Source organism: Anopheles aquasalis, chromosome 2 (genome assembly GCF_943734665.1).
Source record: "Anopheles aquasalis chromosome 2, idAnoAquaMG_Q_19, whole genome shotgun sequence".
NCBI classification, from domain to species: domain Eukaryota; kingdom Metazoa; phylum Arthropoda; class Insecta; order Diptera; family Culicidae; genus Anopheles; species Anopheles aquasalis.
The window spans coordinates 71,385,823-71,405,646 of record NC_064877.1 but is presented as its reverse complement, the minus strand read 5'-3'; the positions used below and the strand labels follow the sequence as shown (position 1 = coordinate 71,405,646).

General features: G+C 48.6%; 1 protein-coding gene across 1 annotated transcript; it reads right to left on the bottom strand.

The window, feature by feature from the left end:
• Positions 1-3,012: 3,012 nt before the first annotated feature.
• LOC126570168 (GATA zinc finger domain-containing protein 10-like) lies at positions 3,013-14,455 on the bottom strand. The gene is made up of 3 exons (XM_050227720.1): positions 13,810-14,455; positions 8,734-10,755; positions 3,013-8,621 (listed from the first exon to the last, which is right to left on the bottom strand). The coding sequence occupies exons 2-3, from the start codon at positions 10,663-10,665 to the stop codon at positions 8,502-8,504; spliced, it is 2,052 nt and encodes a 683-aa protein (XP_050083677.1). The 5' UTR covers positions 10,666-10,755; positions 13,810-14,455; the 3' UTR covers positions 3,013-8,501.
• Between the last annotated feature and the right edge of the window lie 5,369 nt (positions 14,456-19,824).

The window sequence follows — 19,824 nt, the reverse complement described above, 5'->3', positions numbered from 1 at the left end:
TATTGTATTAACGTTGACGCTGCGATCATTCATGATCGCGTTCCACAATGATTTGCGCATTCAACAGATCAAACAGATGTTTAAAAGAAGCCATAAAGCCGTTGTTACACACCGGGTCGTAGCTACTGAGAACCCGGAAGTAAAGCGTTTATTGGTTTAGCAACACGTGTCCACTACGACAGTGGACATGACAAATCAACAGTAGAATCGACAAATAGTAATTCCCGGTATTCTGTTGAACAACACATGAACCGGTCAACACATGAACCGGGAACCGTGTATACCGGTTGAATATTCGAAAGAAAAAGCTGGAACAACCCGATCTAAGCGTTTACCGATCCCACTGGCCTGCAAATGGGAAAGTCCTGTTCGGAAAAACATGGTATCGGCGCCGTACCCTGTGCAGCAGCAGTTGCTTTACTCCTATCGCGGAACACGCTGGATGGAGCACGAAAACTCATTTTCACGAATGTATTCCACGAAACAGAAACGGAAACCCGACCGCGTCCGTTTGTATAGGCTTGGTCGCGTTGGCTAACTGCTTTTCGGAGAAATGACGAGCGGAAAACCCACTCCGATCAGCGTGCTGCCTGGAGCATGGGTGTAAAACAGCTCAGGCTTAGGCCATAGCCAACGTGCGTGCCTGGACGGTCAATGGGCAGTACCGGACAGAACGGGGTTCGCTATCGGCAACTTGGTCAGTACTGTCTTGGTGGGCACGGAAAAACGGGTCTCTGCGAAGCGACATTTACCATTGCGCCGTTCGCGTGCTGGGACTTTCTGGTCCTTCCCCGGAGGTCTGGCGGTGCGAGGTGGTGTGTTTAATGAATTCCTAGCTATTGCCTTCCGCCTCTTTCGTCTCACCTGCGCATGGACACAGCTTGTCCTACGCGCGTCCAGATGATAGGGTAATGCGAAGCCAGCGCACAATCATACCCAACGCCACCCAACCCGCCCAGTCCATCATAAGGTTGACAAGGGCATGGATGGATTTCCAATGACTCCACCGGTCACCGGTAGGGGGTTTTCCCCGAATATGACCAATAACTGTACCACTCACCGGGCTGGTTGCACCCCCAGGACCGCTGGACGTTTGGTTGGAATGCCGCTTATCCGGTTCACCTTCAGGGTTGGAATGCCATTGATTGCTGGCCAATCCAGATTCCTGGCCCGTTCATCCAGCTTCGCTCATTGCATCAAAGCGCCAGGGCTAACGGCAATTTTGCGCAATTTTCCACATTTTATCCTGACCATGAATTGTCCGTTATGGCATTGGCATTGCTTTGTGATGCTTTGTCATGCCTCCGAGAAGGTTGCACTGTTATTATAAGGGCGGAGGGCAGAGCCAATAGAGCCTTGCATAGCATCATAGTAAAATGGTTCCATAAATTCGATAGAAAGCTATAGTTATGCTTAAATAAACAACTGACTCTTCATTACTCAATAAGCAGCCGATCAACGGTAAGCATCGAAATGTGATTGTAGCATATGGAAAGATGCTTTCACGTCGACTCAGCCGCCACGACCTCCTCGCTCATTTTCTGAGAAAATAGAGAGGGGGCTCATTTTCACAAACCTTTCTCCGAAGATCAATGAAATTAGAGCATGTAATTGATGCTGCTTGACTAATTTACATCGATTTATGAAGTAGCAGAGCATAACGTGACTGTTTGGAAGTATTCTGCACAAAAAACTTCCCGTACCAATGAAAAACTCTTGACGCATAATTTTGCAATCTTTTCCTACACAGATTCTATACAGTACTTGCAGTTAACAGATGCATCGTCGACAGCATATTCTCGTGCGTATCCTCGGCGGCATTTTCGCTTTACTTGCATCATTACTTTTAAATGGATCAAACTAACGATTGGATAACTACTAACGGGTAGCTAGCATATACCTTTGATATTGCTAAACCGCAGGAAAGCATTTATCTGCATAAACTACAACTACAAACCAATCAAACCGTAGTCATTCCAGTGTATCCCGTTACCGTCTAGTGGATCCATCTAGTGAGTTCTCCAGCAGCCCATATCGCATTGTTTGCGATTTCGAAAACATTGCTTTTCGCTCTCGGTGCACACCATGAGGGCCAAGGTGCTAGCAGCGAAACCATGGTGTAACGTTGGAATCGTCTTTCACACGCCTGTTCCTTGGGTTCCCGGGAAAAAGGAGCTGCGACGCCTACGCACCGGACAGTCCACTGGCGCACCAAGAAGCAACTAGACCATCTCACAGTCACGTACAATCGACATGACAGGCTGGTGAAGTTGATTGAAATATTACTGCTAGGAGGGTAGCCACGAGCGTGGTTACCACCGCAGTTCTGTGCTCGCTTGTTCGCTGTCTACTGCCCACCCTCAAACGGCATCACGGAATGGTTAAATGGTGAAAAATGACCCCCACAAACGACAACTGGCGAATAGGATTGGCTGGACACACGGAACCGAAAGAAAAAGACTGATAACGGGGCACTCATTTCAGTGATCTTTCAATGGGTGTGGTGTATACTGTTCTTTGAAGGAAAATTTGCACGAAGTGGATTGCAAGCAACAAGTTTATAAACAACCACAGCAATATTCTTGTTAAAAATTAGCCACTCTTTTCGAAGATTGCTGGTTTTACCACCATGTGGGAGCCGGGCTGGATATATGTTGCGCCATGCTCGAGAAGGGTACTCGTCGCTCTTAACAAACGTTGGCAGAAGGGCGCCGGAGAGTTTGAAAACAGTCTTGATTGCCTCAATCAAACCTCGTACAGCCCGTGCACGAGGGCATACCTACGATGTTGGTGGGAGAGAGATTATTAAAAACTCGTCTGCTCAAGCAGTGTCTGCAGGAGTTCGTGAATCTCAGCATGGCCGTTCCCTATTCACCGGATCCGGCGGGGAACGATTTCGGATGTGGTTTGCCCGGAGAAACACAGAGATTTCTTTCCGATTCGGATGTTCACTAGATGATCTCTCACCGAAGAAGCAACACATAGGCGTTCTGTATGTATACAATATATATGTATAAGTATATATCTATATATTTGTGTTTATATTATGTACAAAGCAGCTAACCGGGAGTGGTTCGACAAGCGTACACTCACGATAGCATAGGGTGTAAATTAGGTTCAATGCATTAGAGAAGATATGTACATTTGTAATGTTGTTTTTCTCTCGCCTATTTCTTCTTTGCCAGTCCTAGGTCTTGCCTTGCCTCACATGCTATTAGCTATTGGCTAGTAGTTGCTCACTGTATCGCTTCGATTCCTCAACCACCTTTTGTTCGTGTTCTGGAATGTTTTTTTTCTTCTGTTGATTATCTGCTATTATCCTCGGTATTGGTTTTGTTAGTGTAAGTAGAGCATCTATTGTTTCGATTGGTAAAAATTGGCAGCCATCCACGCTGCATTAGGCTAATGTGTTTGGCCAATTTACACTCCATCCTTGAAGTCATATCGTAAAATGATTTTAAAATAAGATCCTTCAGTGATGCGCTGGTCCGCTCTCCAAACGATTTCCACTGTTCATTAACATTACTATCACCAGCGAATGCTCATTGTCTATGTATGTTTGTTAATTTTTGGTAGTTTTTCCGCTCCTGCACCTACGTGGGTTGGTAGCTGTAACACAGCTATATAATTAGCAAATACCTCCTTAGTAGTTAGTACACACCTGGTAAGTGCACGCGACAACACGACAGCTCTCGATGGGCGATTCCATCCAGGGCGATGTGTTGGGCGCCGTCCTTACTGGTAGCGTGGTTAGCGCTCTGCCTCAAGAAGCAGCCCAGGGATCTCCGCTTATCGCGTTTTCAACGTTCTTTTCGTCGTCGTGATTTGTGCAGGTAACAGCATTTTTTGTTTGTTTGTTTGTTTGTTTGTTTGTTTGTTTGTTTGCGTTTATCATTCCAGTAGTTTGCATTCCATCCTTTTACAGTCGCATCGGTATTTCGAACTTGCGCTGCCGTTGCGTCCTTACATTCATGTTTCCTAGATTTGCCAGGACATGAGGCTCTGCATGCTATTATAACACGAACTTTACACCCTCAGTACAAACACTCGCACACAGACAGATACACACATTTCAAGGGGTTACATGCATACATGCTTTCCTCGACCAGATCCGACCTTTAAGTCCTTCCATTCCTAGACATACCGCCTGATTGGAAAGCCAAAAGAGCAGCTGCAAACGAACGATAGGGACTATTGGTTTTTCATGGGTTTAGTGGTAGTGGTTTTTTTTAATTCTCGCTAAGTAGGATGAACGTTGGATCGCTTCAAAGGGAAGGAAAAATTCTCATAAAATAGGTTCTGTTGGCACAACTTCTAGCGATGGTTCCGCCCTGTTTTAACTTCGAACAATCGAACTACCGTAAGAGCATTGCTAGCAAAACGATGAACAAACTGAGTAATGTCTAGTACAACAACCTTCGTTCCTTGCCATCAAGTTCGACCATTTCCATCATCTGTTCAACTGCTCACTCATTCATCCCTATACAAACACGTACACGCGCATACATACACCCACTCCGACCAACAGGCTGCTTTAAAAACGATCTCATCATTATTGTCAAATCTTGTGAACGCGAGCATTTCTTGCGGCTTCGTTCGGTTTAGATTTTTGCGGTTGACACCACCGTACGCCCGGTTCATACTTCATCCAATCAAATTCCTGCCTGCGGCCAAATTGCTAGGCTATCCCCTAGCACCTAGTCGATATCTTTTATCCGTTGTGTTGATTGACTACGGTTGTCCGGTAAGTTTTGGGGTGAGTTCAATAGTACGGCAGCCCCCACTACCACCAGCCTCTAGACACAGTACCTGTGCTTGCTTGCGGGTCCCTTATCATGTTTCTTCACGTTTATCATCTTTTTCTCGATGAATTGGCCACACTTTAGTCTTTTTTCCCGCTTTTGCGAAAGCATCATCATTTCGGTGTCTTCACCTTCGTCGGGAACGCAGACCCTGGTGGGTTTTCTCGGCTCGGGTTCGTTAAAAAAGGGTTCGCTGACTGAAATGACCATTTCAGCGATGGCCGGACAGGGCCCCAAATTTCATTAGGGCAGGACATTCTTCCGAAGCTTTCTTCTGCCATCCTCGAGACTCGAGAGGCTCCCGGATCCTATCGTATGTACTCACTCTCTCTCTCTCTTTCACTATTGAATGGTTTCGTTAGGCGATCGCACAAATCAAAGCGGACCGACAGTGGGACAGGGATATGGTTCCTTTTTTTTTGTAATCCCGGTCCCCTGCCGTCGGACGCGATCCGGATTCCTCCGTGAGCTTCCAGCCAAACCGAATGGCGTTTCACAGTTCTGCCATGACAAGGGTGAATGCCCTTGGCGGTGGACCGCGCTGGCATACGGCCAAACCATGGAGGCACCGGTAGAGACGAGCGCGTTTGGTTTACTGGCGCCCCGTGGCCGGAAGCCGAGTCGCGACCGCTTGTTCGATCGCCAGGAAACTATTCGTCTTGTCGATCGGAACCGGTAGCATCCTTCCGGAGGAGACGTAGAAAGTTGGGATGAGTTTATGAATTTTCGGCGAAAGAAAAAGTTGCTTTTCCCATAATCAATTACTTTGCTCTGTTCATCAGCTCGCTTCGCTTCTGACATAATTTGTGGAACTCGCAGTTAAATATTCCCGAGCCCCGTGCTGGCAGTCGTTTTCAGTGATGCACTTGATTGAAAACCCATTCCCCGGTATTTGAAAGCAGTCACCAGAGGAATCAGATCGGAAAATAGATTTCCCTTGAAATGAAGTCGGCTGCCCGTGTGAGGTAGCTCGTAATGCGCCTCTTCTGTCCCAAATAACGAATTATTCCGTGGCCGAGGCGTTGCGTGTCGAGACGGTATTTTTGAAATGATGATGCTTTGTGGCCTGCGAAACGGGTTTCTTTTCCTTCGGGCTGGAGGCAGTTCTATTTTTGCTCGTTTTATACACATGCATATGGATAAGTTGTTAGGGTTTTTGTTTTATTCTGCGTAGCAATATTTATGGAATGGTATTGTTATATCTGATATTCTAAACGGTATTTTTGTACACGTTTTTTTACGGAACGGAAAGGAACATAAGTGATAATGAAAAGCAAATGCTATTTGAGTGAGTGAAAGTGTTGAAAAGCCATCGGTTTTCGAAGGCGTGTTGCAGCTGTACTCGGTCGAAAGAAACATGTTTTAACCGTAGAGTGATCATAGGTGATGAAAATTATTGAACAACAGGACAATTTGTTAAAGCATAAAAAAGCTAAAAAGAGTTTAGTTTCAATATTAAATTGACTTCAAAAATCGTAACTTAAACAGGCGATAATAGCTTAATCGTTTATAGCTATATATGTTTAATTGGCGATCAGCTTGATAAAGCTAGTTTTGCTATCCAGATTAGATGCAGGCTTTACAGTTTTTTTATGCCAAACGCTTTGTTAGTAGATTTGTTAATAGCTACATGCAGTCCATGCTCTCTGTACTAGATAGGGTTTCTATTTCTGTTTGATTCATATTATATCTTCGACAGCGTCCACCATTTTGTGACGTAAATGCAAACAGTTTTGCGAAAATTAAGCGTTCAATGCAACAGCGGTTGTGAAAGTGCATGTGGAAACGGCGTGTTATGCGATGCCGGCTGGTAGTGTGCTATTTTTATGGATTTTGGGGCTGTCTATGGTTGTTAGAATATATTCGTGACATTGAACATCATTCTTGAAGAAAAAAATGCATAATTGTGCTTTGCTTAATTAGTGCGCGCTTTGTGTCTGCCCTTAAAAGCTTGTCTATAATACTTTTTGCTCGATATTTGATTGTTGATTAGGTACGCAGGATGTGTAAGGCTTCTTTTGCTATTTGCTTCTATTTACATAGTGCTACGAAGGCTGCGGGAGCTTACAATAGAAAAGCAAAGTAAAGAAATAAGAATATAGGAGAAAAGCTACAAATGGTACATGTAAACGAATCTGCTATTTGCAACTTCATAGCGAATGCAAGCGATCAACTCAAATCGCAGCACTGAGTGGATCCAACTGGTTTCAATTTGGTTCAGTTGGATAGAGGAAATGTTCTGCTCGCTCTAAGCCACATCGATTGTAAGGGTGCGCATGGTGTAGCATATTTGGATGAGATTTAAATGGTTTAAATTTCGTTTCAGTATTATCTATTACCCATTTCTCTATGCTTATCTGATATTGGGTAAACTAAGCCATCAGCTCTTGTTTGCTATCCCGAAGTAGCCCCAGGGGTAGCCTCTAACTGGTGGGGAAAAGTGATGGTAGCCATCGGTAGTTTGTCGTGTACGGTCCACTTCCGATGTTCCTGTTTTGCCTTCAGTGCTTTCAATCTGCTGCTGTTGACTTAGGGCGCTAGCTGCCATTTGGAAGGGACTGTGTCACACTTTTCATCTACCGTACCGGTCGTACCGCACCTTGTATGTGTGCTTGTATGAGTGTAAAAGTGTGTCTTTTTTACATTGTTTTTTTTTTGTTTGCTACGAAACGCAACTTCAACTAAACCGTCTATGAGCCAGCATCATCATAAGGACCTGATCCCTATGGTCCACTGTGGAGGAACTTATTAGTGTCCTTTCGGAAGCGAACGAAAGATCGACGGTCAATTGACATGCCTCGCTCATTTGTTATTCTTACTCCCCGGGAAAAGTATAGGAATTGGTGATCCAAACGCACGACCGAGCAGAACTGAACTGGAAACCCTAGGGGAAATGATCGTTGATTCAACATCCTTCTAGGGCTGCCCCATCGCGTGGCTTTTTGCCAATACCCAACTATTCCCAACGCGGATGCGGCTGTTTGTCCATCGCGATAGAGCGGACCCGAGGGATGCCGATCACTTCTAAGCTCAACATCCAGTAAGCCCAGCGGTGCAAGGTATCCGTCTTCCGCCACCCGTGTTCTACTAGGTACTCTGCACATGTTCCGCAATCACAAGTGGTATGTATATATATAAATGTATAACAAGTTTCTAATTTCTGTGTCTGTGTGCCTGCGTGCCTCTGGCATATCACCCGCTTTGCGAGCGAACTTCCATATATATATTGTGTTTGACTGTTTGCAGCCTGTCTGTATAGTAGTTCCTGCTAACTTTCATCTATTTACATAATTTCAGTCTCAGCTTTTGTGTTTGGTTTTCCATTTGTTTCTCCTTTAATTTGGTTAGTATTCCACTGTTTGATGCTTCACTGTGCCTTCCGGCCATTCGATGCCTGTTATTTGTAAAATCGATAAACTGGCCTTTCTGACCCGACCACCAAAGGGAAAACCAAGGGATTCTCCTCTTTGAAAACGAGTGTTTTGAGCAGATAAGTACTTGCAGTACAAGAACGAACGAGATAGTTTGCAAACGGATCAAACGGAATCTTCGGAATATCCAGAACGTGAAATCAATCGATAATAGTAGTTCTATCTCTGTCTCGCATGAAATTATAGAAAATTTCCGCTCTTGCTCTCTATCTGGATAGAATTACTTACTCGGCTCGTAGTGAGCTTGCAGATTGTGCCGGCGATCAGCTTATGCAGACCGTTTCAGACCATCCAGCTGCTGTACGAGCGACTCTTCGTTGGAAACGAATCGCTTACGGATGTGCGCAAGCTGCTTCTGATGTTCCAGCTGCTGGCGTAGATCGGCATCCTAGTGAAAGAGTTGCGAAAGGAAAAACGATACGTACGTACGATTAATACACGAAGCTTTAATGGAATCGTTGAGAAACATCGTGGTTAGATATAACAAAGCCTCGCCTTACCTCCATTTGTTGGCGCATGTTGACCATGGCCTTGATCGTGTCGTAGATCTTGCTGGACTTTATCTGCTTCGCCATGGAACCTTGGTCTACTTTCATGACTCCATGTTGCTGCTGCTGCTGCTGATGCGCTGTACTCGGAGCGACTGCATTCAGTAGGCTGGCAGAGAACGCATTCCGTGGATTGGTTGGTCTCGGTAAGACGACCTCTTTTTGACCCGGTTGATGTGCCACCGGTTTGATCGTTACCGGAGCAGACGTCGTGCTGGTTGGTACAGCCGCTGGTTTAACCGTTGTTGTTACCTTCGTTTTCGTCGTCGTCGTCGTCGTCACTGGCGATGTAGTTTTGCTGGCGAAGGTCGCTTTCTTGGGCTGCACGTTACGCTTCCGATCCCAGTGGCTCCAGGAACCATCGTCGTACTCATTGTCGTAGTCGTAAGCGTTGTAGCTCGGGCTATCCTTCTGCCAGCTGTCGGTCGGTTCGTATGCCGCCTGGTAGTCGCTGGACAGCGTGCGTAGCAGTTGTTGCTGTTTGAGCTCACGCTCTTGTTTCTGCTGCTGCTGCTGCAACTGAAGCTCCTTCAGCCGTTGCTGTTCGCGCTGTTGCTCCTGAAACAGTTGTTGTTGCTGCTGTTGTTGTTGGAGTAGCTGCTTTTGCTGCTGTTCCTTTTGCCGTTGATGTTGCTGCTGCTGCTGCTGTTGTTGCCTTTGTAGTTGTTCTTGGGCTTGCTTCTGTTGCTGCTGCTGCTGCTGCTGCTGCTGATGCTGTATTTGATATTGCGCCGGATGTTGCTTCTGGTAGCTACTGGAAGGTGTTGGTGGTGCCGGGAACTGTTGGTTTTTGAGCACGAACGGTGCCATCTTGTCGACAAACATCGGTGGTAACCGTTGCTGGTTGCTCTTCTGCTGGTGAATCAACGACTTCAGTTCCTGCACCTCCTCGTCGTCGTCGTCGTCGATCTGATTCATGGCCATGCTGCTGCGTAAACTGCTTAGCTTGCTGAGTGCGTCGCGGTTGTTGGAAGCTGCACTACCACCACTTGCCTCGTACCGTGCACCACCAGCAGCAGCCGGAGCTGCATACCCAGCTCCATAGTAGCTATCATAGCCCGGTTCCGGGTCAGCGATGGCCCCCTCGTACTCGTAGTCCGGCTCCGGTTCGTCGTAATCCTCGAAATCATCCTCATTGGAACCGTCAATCATCGGCCGCTGCTGCTGCTGCAGCATTGACATTCCCCGACCATAGTTCTGGAGCTGCTGGTTGTACAGGATGAGATTGCGCAGAAAGGCCGAATCGGGACGGGAGGGACTCTCGTACCATTGCTCCTGACCAACGGGATAGTAATCCAGGGCACGCTCCCGTTCGTCCTCCTGCAGCATCTCCTCGTGCAGATCGTCCAGCGGATTGCTGGACTCGTGATCGTCAGTGTAGCTGTAGCTCGGACCGTGCGCGTAGTAGTACGGGGTCGGCTTGTACTCGCCCCGGTACGTCGGCAGCCCGTAAGACGTGTAGCGTTCGTTGTTGCGCTGATAGCGCCGATGTTGCGGTTGCGGCGGCGGTGGTGGTGGCAGATAGTAGAAGCTCTTCGCTCCGTCACCATAGTAGCCGGTATCGTCGTAGTAGTCGACGGTGCTCGACGGTTGCTGGTACGGTGCAAACGGGAAGTACTGGGGTGACGTTAGCGGGGCATCGTAGTAGCGTCCACTCGGCAACCGGTGGTACACCGGAAGTCCCAACGCACCGGACAGAGCACCGCCACCGATGCCACCGCTGCCGTACTCACTCGTGGGAACGAGGTTACCGCGCGTGTACCGCTTGGTACCGAACACCGGATAGCTCGGTGGTGCTGACAGTGCGCCGGCGGCCGAGCACAGGGTCACTAGCAGGGAGCATAATAGCGCCACCACTGACGTCAATGCCACGGGAGACATCATGGCCGTTGTGTTGGAAGGAAATCCACAGTAAGTTAATGGCGAGGGGTTGAGTGTGTTTAAATCCTGTCCCTTGTGACTTTCGATGGTGCCCTGGGAAGAGAAACGGAGGAAAAACACGTTTGAAGGAAACCCCCTTGATTTTTGGTTTGAAAGATGAAGCAGGGGACACGCGACGGTGATTAGACCGTAGGGCCTGTGATCGGAAGTTGGGATAATAAATGCTCTCTCGCCCGTCCCTAGTGCGTCACTGAACTGTTACTCCTAGGGATCTGGTTGTGGGCAGCGAGGAGGGCCCCATGATGCCGGTCGTCTGATTATCCGAACCACTTCCTGAACCACAAGGATTGCCCAAGGAGATTGCCCGGAGGAGGCCGCGGTAGATAGAAACCGGAAAGAAGCTAAAACCGCGGTAGCTGTCGTGCGGTAATGGAGACACGGGACGGGGACGCTTGATTTGCGTCATCGGCGTGAGACAAAGACCAACGGATGTGCCAGATCCCAGGGAGCGAGCACAATGCGGCCGCCCTGGGGTGGTTGTGAGCCTTGGATCACCACGAGCCGGAAAGAGCACACACTACTTCCCGCTGCGAGAGGTTACTACCGGCCACCAACACACCAACACACAAATACAGGCCGGTGCTGCTGCTGCTGCTGCTACTACGCACCACTCTAGACCTCCCCGGGACCAGCTAGGGACCTTGACAACCCTTATAACCTCGCCGGCTCTCTCGCTCACTCACTCGCTGTCCTGCTTTTACTTGTTGTGCCCCCTATCTGCACTACGAGCAACAATCAAGCGACAAACATACGCACGCGGGCCCCATGGACCGGCATGGGTCGGCTGAGTAGTCGGCCCTGCGGACATGAATCACACAGTTTTATTTGACCATAATCATTATCATTTATCTTTTGCTTGCTACTCTGGCAGGTTGGCCACTTGCGTCATTCGGAAAGTGTTGGTCGAGCAAACCCTGCTCCTGCCGACGCTTTTGCTCGACAGATTCCAGACGGCGCGAAAGTGGTGCACGAGCCCGGTGCCAGGGAGACGACGCTAAAGATAGAGAGATAGAGCGGGGATGCTACTGCTGTTTGCTTTCTACTTCTATTTTTTTTTCTTTACTGCCTTATTGTTGTTGTTGCTGTTTTCGAGCAAAATAGAAATGTTTCTTTCCCCTAGGCTCTGTCTCCCTTTATGTCTCGATCTCTTTCTCTCTCTCGCGATTCTGCAACTTTCTTCATGTTGCCTTCAACCCCGGCAACTGGATGGTCTGTCTCTTGGTCGCTCACTGGAGACTATTTCTGGAGACTGTCTTTTTTTGTCTTTCACTTTGTTTTTGGCTTTTATCGTTCCCTTACCAACTTCTTCTAGTCTGGTTAGACCAGACAAGTTCGCACGACGCTAAGAGAATCCGCCGTGGATGGCAGGCTATAAGGAGGGGGATCCACATCACGTCACCAAACGGGCTGACCAAGTGATATGTTAGGTATGGATGCAATCGTCGTCATGCAAGACAGAACTTCATCGTGTCATTGGAGTTCGTAGGATGTCACGGAGGACGATAAAAAACAGGAGAGCTTCCGTCGGCGCTACGTGTTCGGTGGTTGTTGTCCGGTTTCGGTTGAGATTTAGTAGATGGCCCCCAATCCCCATCTATTACCGGTGCCCTTTGATGGTGCTTTATGACGCTTCCCCGATTTTGTTGCTCCATCCCTTCCTGTCGCACGTGTAGACAAGCGAGAGCCAGCGGCAAACGGAGGCAAATAAATCCATCTTTACCCTCGGCTCCAAGGCGTACTAATCGCTCGCACTAACAAACGACTCCCGAAATGCTCCCCAAAAACGCACCTCAAACGATCATCAGGCAGGCGGTAATTTTCCCCCAGATCGCGAGACAAGGACACGGAATTCCCGGAAGGAACAAGCACAAGACTTTGGCAAAAGAATCCACTCGATGAAACAACTGGCCTTCGGCGAAACGTTTTCCATGGAAACGCACTGGTGGAATCTCGACAAAGGCCAGAACAATCTCCCGCGGGAGAGAAGAAACCGCTTTCCCTCCCTTTTACCACTCCCATTCCCTGAGCTCATTAGAGAAGTGTTTGAATAGGTCGCACTGGTCTGGAGATGCCCTCGTCGCGGGTGCTTCAAAAGTGTGAAAACTTTTACACCACCTCCAACAGTGGAAGAAGATTCTTCGTCTCCTTTTTCTTCTCCGGATCCTCTCGTCCGGAGATCCGTTCCGGGAATGCCACGTGAAAGGTCATCGCGCACCCGGACACTGGTGGGACACAGAAAGCCTCTTCATCGAGCGACGGGCTCCGCGGAGCTGTCGGAGAGGCTGTGATCTGTGTGTCCCCGGATAAATGGTTGACCTTTTGAGCTACTGGGTCCAGCCCACCGTCGGTGTCACCGACAAAGGACATTCATTTGCATCCACCAGCACCAGCACCAGCACCAGCGCGCAACACGCACAGGCGCGTTCCGTGGTCGGCCTGGAGGCACGATTGGCATGAATCTTCCGGGTAAGGACACATTCCATCCGCCGATGGCATGTTGGTGGATGTTGGAATTTATGGCAGCAGCGCCATCGGTCCCCATTAACGGCTAACAAGCGACGGACGCTGGCGAGGCATCCGGGGGGATGCTTTGCCATTTCAACCTCCAGCCACCCTCCGATTGCATGACTATTTAATGTGCTGCGAACAACTCACAAGCTCACTTAACGAAACGCTCAAACGATAATGGGACCCTCGAGGCACGCAAGGCACCGCCACAAAAAACGGCCGCAGCCACTAGAACATCTGCCTGTGTGCCTGTGACCTATATCGCTGTCAACAGGTACTGCACACGATTGGCCGGAACTGGTACGGTTTGATGACCTCCAGCGAGCTGCAGCACAGCACAGGAGAGCAAGGTGCACAACATCCGCAGTGTGTCAGTGCCGCCGTGTCGAGAGCACGTTCCTGTGTGTCCAGCAGCATGCCATGATTTTCGGTTCAACCACGCCAGTGCCCATGGTTCATGCCAAAGCAAGGGAGGCGCTGGAGGTGGTTAGCTCAAAACTGGGTCAAGCGAATTGCAGTAGGCCTCGCAAAAACATATGGCCTACCACACCACAAATGAGGGGCTAGTGAGTCACTTACCTTGTTCTGCTGTTGTTGTTATTGTTGTTGCTGCTGCTCGACTCAATGATGGATGACAACACACAATCACACATGCACAAAGCCACGACTAGTTCTAATAGTCCGTTCGTACACTAGATGGCCACTAAACGAACTCACTGTGGCACCGGATGTTGCTGTTAACAGTAGTAGCTTTCCTCTTATCTTCTGGGATTGGGCTGGTTGTTTGCCTGCGTCTGCTTCGCTGCAACGTCGAGATGGAACTGCTGCGAAGAGCCCGCGAGCTGACCGTGCGAGGATGCGTAGGTTCCGTGCGTAGGTGTTGTTTCGTCCTTCGTCGACTGCCCACGCTCACTACCACATGCGTGCCAGTGCGCGGACACACACCGCCAACGAAACGAACGCGTTCGGTTCGATTCGACCGCCCCTTCGTTCCGTTCGTTCCGTTATCGGTTAGCGGATTGGGTGGCCAGAGGTCTTTATCACTCCACCACCATCACCACACAACTGTTTGTCGCTCCAGAACAATTGTCTGCACTCCTTTCTCTCTCACTCTCTATATCTCTGTTTTTTTTTGGCAACTTTTCCTGTTCTGTGTCTCTTTCACCGTTTTCTGGTTTCCGTCTGGTTCCGGTCGCCACTTCACTGGGGGGTACGTAGGACCGTTTAGCTTTGTCGCTGGAATAATAATCGTGCAATCCGTACCGCGTTGGATCCTTATATAGATTCGCGCCCCTCGCGCTAGGGGGCCGAACCACTATCCGAGCGTTGACACTTCGTCCGCTTCCCCGGTCGGATCATCGGCGCGCGCGCGCGTGTATGTGTGTGTCCTCGTGCCCGCGTTCGTGCCGATCGCCCACACGTTTTGAATGAAATTCCCTCCCTCGCACAGCACCCCAGCACCTACTCCTCCCATCCCCTGCCGTTCCCTTTCCCACCCCATTCCAATCCTTTTCGTCAACCGAGCCACCGACTGTACTGGAGAGCGCCGTGTTGCGCCTTCGGTGTTGCGCAGAACAGCTCCGGCTTCGGCTTCATTCAGCAAAGCGAAAAGTGAACTCCACGACGGGTGCTGGCGGGTTCCGGGTTTCGCTCTGTCGCTCTGTCGCTCTGTCGCGGTGTGTTTGTGTTGTGATGGCCGGGCATCACGTCATAACCTCGGAGCTTTCTTTCATGCGTCGTCTCCACGGCATCCAACACCCTTCCCGTTTCATCTTGCGCCTCAACTGCAGCGAGTGCGGCAGAATCAAAAGCTTTCCCCGCGAAAGAACGAATTTTTGAGCAACAGAACACGCGACCGTGTGCAAGTGTATGTGTGTGTGGGAATGGGGAAACCAAACCCATCGATCGGGGAAGCTGTGGAGGCTCTGATGACGTCTGTACACTTCCACAAAATCCCTCCTGACCCCCCGGGACGTAGGAAAGCTTCACCACACTTCCACGAACCGTTATGGCGTTCGATCGACTCAATATGGCGCAGTGTCAGGTTTCACATAACAGAACAGAAAACGCACACATACATCAGCGTCCTAGGGGGATGGGGCGTACAGTGGAAACTTGCCAGGAACCGACTATGCACCAGTGAATTCTATTTTTAGACCAGAGCTGAATTGCGCCGCGGTGCCATGCTTTTGCTTGTTTGCTTCGTCTTTATGCTCGTTGTTTCGCTGTCACTGCTTTTTTTTCTCCTTTTCGGGAAAACTAGATGCTCTCTCTTTTTCGCTCGCTCGCTCTCTCTCTCTCTCTCGCTTTCTCCATCTCGTCCATGCTGATGCGGTCTTTGTTTGGCAGCTTTCCACACAGCATGCTTGGATGTGCTGGTCGCCTGAGCTGGTTGTGGCATCCTCTCGGCACCGCGTCTCCGCATGCTGATGATCTTCGCTCATGAAGGAGGTCTCTTCGTTCTTTCTTCTCTTTACGCTTTTTTCTCTTAAAAGAAAATCAATTATTTTCCATACGAAGAAGATAGAATTTTCCTTCGCTTTGACTTCGCCAGCAGACGGTACGGTGCGTTGCGAGCGCGTCAATGAATTCGTAGCCACTTTTCTAGCATGAAGCATTTTACCGGGCCAATCACCCATCGCCGTCAGACCAGGCGCTTGCTTGTTTCTAGTCCCGGAACGAGTTGTTAGCATTCGTGTTAGCTACGGCCTGGAATGATTTTAGCGTAAGGAATCGATTGAATCGATCCGCTCATGATGATATGCAAATGAAGGGTTGCGAACCCCTTGCGTCGTCGTTTTGTGGCTAAAAATAGCAGACCGATTGGCGTGTCATGAAAAATTTGGAAGCCTGTTTGGTGATGGTAAGCATTGTGTCTGCCATGATAAAGGATGCTGGCGCACTTTGAGGACATTCTTTAACTCATATAAACAGGCGAGTCGCAGTTTAAAATATCAACCGGAAAACGAAATGAAAAACGGAAAACGAAATGATGTAGCTCCGTTGCCCAAACGCGATGATGGAGGCGCCTGGTGACCGGTAATGTTCAGGGGTTTTTAATACCAATTTAAACCGCTAAATAGCCCAAGGATCTCAAACTCTATGATGTGGTAAATGTTTGAATGTTGAGAAACCGTTTCTACATTCAATTTTTTTTTAACACTGCTGCCATTGCAGATGTGGCTCATGAATGATGCAAAGGCATTTAATTAACAAAAGAACGAAAGATGGGAGTGGTTTGATTGTTTTTAAATAAGTGGTACTGAAGATGCTGCTGCTCATCGATCGATCGGACCACAAAAAAATGTCCTTGACAATCGTGTTGCATCAGCGATGCCCGGGTTGCAGCACGCGTAACCAACCAACAACTGACCAACGCACGTTGCCGGTTATCGTTAGGGTGGTGGAATTTCCTGTGTTTTTTTCTGCTCCCGAATTATGTTGCGCTCGCTAGCTATTCGTTCTCGAGACCCTCTGCCCTGCCCTACCCTGCCCTGCCCTGCTCTACCCGGCAACGGGACGGACGTGATGCGGACAGGGATAATAAAGGACCGTTCATAGCCCTTATACCTCTGTGAGCTGGCACTACACCTTCGTCCTCATTCCCTTACACCCCGGGCTCGTTCGTTGGTGGCCGCCCTATTTTCCACGCAACCGCATAACCCTCCGGATGCCTTCATTCACCATTTATGCCAGCAGGCGAGTGGACGGAAGACGAGAGGGCCGTGTGGGCGGCGAGAGTGCCGCAGCTTTCATTCACAAAACCTTGCTGCAGCACATTTTCCAATCCTTACTCTGGTGGTGGTGGTGGTGGTGGTGGTGATGTGTTGGTAGTGGGAGGAATGGACACATCGCATGTGAGCTGCGCGTTAAGTGTGTGTTGGTGTTAGGAAGCGCAATCATCGATAGAATGCGCAGCGCCGAGCTTTCGGTTTCGGTTCTATCGGTGGCAGCATACTCTGTATTGGTGTGCGTGTCTGTGTGTATGCGTATAGTTGACCGCCGGAAAATCCTGTGAAAGCTCATAGCTCTCTCGCTCTCTCTCTCTCTCTCTCTCTCTCTCTCTCTAGCAACGTTTCCAACGAATCGACGAATTCGAATCAGCTACTGTTGCTCCTTCCATTCGGGTTTGGCTTTGCCATGGACAAGAAAACGGTACCATCGGCTGTGTCCTATCATGTGGAAGCGTCTTGATGGCTGCGAAACTCTATGAACCTGGTCGCTCTATCGAGTCCTGAGGTGGCTTTGTACCAACAGCCCACGCTGCCAGGACAGCCATCGCTATTCCACCTCGTTCGTAGTGGTAGAAACCAAGGGGAGCACATGCAATCGGTCATTCCCGAAAACCGACTTCACTACCGCACACTCACGCGGCACGGGCACGGCACAGGCAAACCTATGTCTGCCAGCAGGCATGGTGCTTTCCGTCCAGAAGCCGTGGGTTGTTGATGTGTTTTCCCATTATCTCGAGTTCCGCTCGAGTTGTCGGTGTCGCTGGTGGTAGTGGGAGTTTCGCGTTTGCCCGAAAGAGGTGATAAAACGATCGAGGGCGACGGTGGATTCTAATTAATTGTTTCGCTCGCTTGTTCGTTCCGTGCTATAGTGGACGACAGCGACGGTAGCTCAACGGTTGACTAACGACCACGGTCACTCTGCACACGCTAGTCATGAAGCTGTAATAAGCATAAGGACCTTATCGGGAGGGCGCCAACTCATATCCATTTTCACGCATTATTCTGTGGAAGTGGGGCGGATGGGAACACTTAACCGTTCACCATCTCATAGATTGCTCATAAAAGCCGAGTGGTCGCGAATGGCATTATTATGGAGATCGTCGTCAGTTCAATCGACAGGATGGCGAATTGTTTATTTCTCCTCGTACCTCTCTGCCTCTTCCGCTCCGATGAGTTTGAAAAAAAAGGCAAAATGCAATTTAGCAAGCACACCCAACTGCAACGTGATCTTGGCTGCCAAAGAATGGGAAATCATCAGGTTGAAAAACATGCGCCATAATGCAAATGGCGCAGCAGCTCGCATTTACATGTGCCGCATTGCGTTCGCTTCCCGGAAGCTTCGGGGTCTTTCATTAGCTCGCTCTACCAAGAAGTTTGGCACGCCGGATGATTAAGCAACGGATGGATCCGGTGAAATGCTTATGCATACGGCCATGGGGCATGGTAGAACGGTGAAGTTGGTCGAACAACATCTCGTAATACAGTGCTGCATGGTACAAAACGGGGGTCGCATACAATGTTCCAAGAATGTCTAGGATTACGATTTCGTACCCCTTTTTTTGCTGACACAAAATTAGCATTTGCAGCACATGAGTATCGGCTTCTCAATGCGCATTACGTGGATGCTTGCTTACTGCGATATACGATGCGAACCAGAGTCAATCAGTACGGTGCACATCTCACAGGAAGCCAATTCCTTGGCTTTGTTTCTAAGGTGGCAGCAGTACATACATATCCTCTCCCCCGTGTCGTTCGCTAGCACGGCGATGACGAACTACGCATCGGGAGTTCTATTTTTAGCAAACACACCATATGGCAGGATGTTACAGGCCCAGGGCAGCCGTTCATCAGCAGCTTCATCTTCACCGTATCGTCTACCTGTTTGCCTGCCTGCTCTTGCTCATGCTTTGAGCGAAGCTTTTCAGTTAAGATCTCAGAGCCATGGCTTATCGAGCCATCACCTACGGTGAACAAGGATGTTCCGCTCGTTAGCAAACCATAGATACTTCACTCGCTCTGTAGCGCATAAAGTACGCACGTGGCAACCAGTGTGCGTTCCGTTCCGGGGGACATTGTTGGGGATTTGAGATTTTTTCTTTGCTGTTTGGTTTTTGTCTTTTGCCAAAGGAAGCAACAAAAGCGAGATAAGATATGCGAGGTTCTCTTTTGTTCTTGCTGCTGCTGCTGCTGCTGCTGCTGAAGCCTTTCGTTTAGGGAGGCAGATTTCATTTCATGCGCGTCATGCATATGGATGACTTTCGGTGTGGCGTTTGGGTTTGAAAATTTCATCTAATTTCGACCCATCGCCCATCTCGCTAAGCCGGTGTACAACACGGAGCTTTGAGAAGTGTGAGGTTGGAAATGTCCGTGCACTTCTTATATGATTTCGTAGAGGATTTAAGTTTTTTTAAATAAATTTTGATACTTACCATGTTCTTCTTCGAAAATCTCTCTGAGCGTAGGCTGTACCTTGAACGAGAAGAAGATGCACAAGAAAATGTACGCTTTGTTGTAATGCTTATACTTATACAATCTTATTTCAATCAATAAATGTTTTAGAATCATCTGGATGCGCAACATAATAAAATATAACTTTGAATCTATTTATGTTACTCATATCATCCGCAGCCATTTGAAAAGACATTTGCTTGCTTGCAAACTTGAGTTGCCTTTCAAAATTGCTGCTTTTTAAGATGAGTTTTAGTCATGAAATACCGAAAATTAGTACCATTTTCTATGATGTCTTTCGTATTTTAAGTCTCAGTTACATTGCTCTAGTTATGGGTGCGATGCGCACGTTGATTTTAAATAAAAACCTTTTGGATAAAGTGCATTCTTAGAATGCAGTTCATAATCCTGT

Coding starts and splice junctions, on each gene's coding strand:
- LOC126570168 (XM_050227720.1), bottom strand. CDS start 10,665: ATGATGTCTCCCGTGGCATTGACGTCAGTGGTGGCGCTATTATGCTCC. Junction 8,622..8,733: donor ACATGCGCCAACAAATGGAG/GTAAGGCGAGGC, acceptor CTCTTTCACTAG/GATGCCGATCTACGCCAGCA.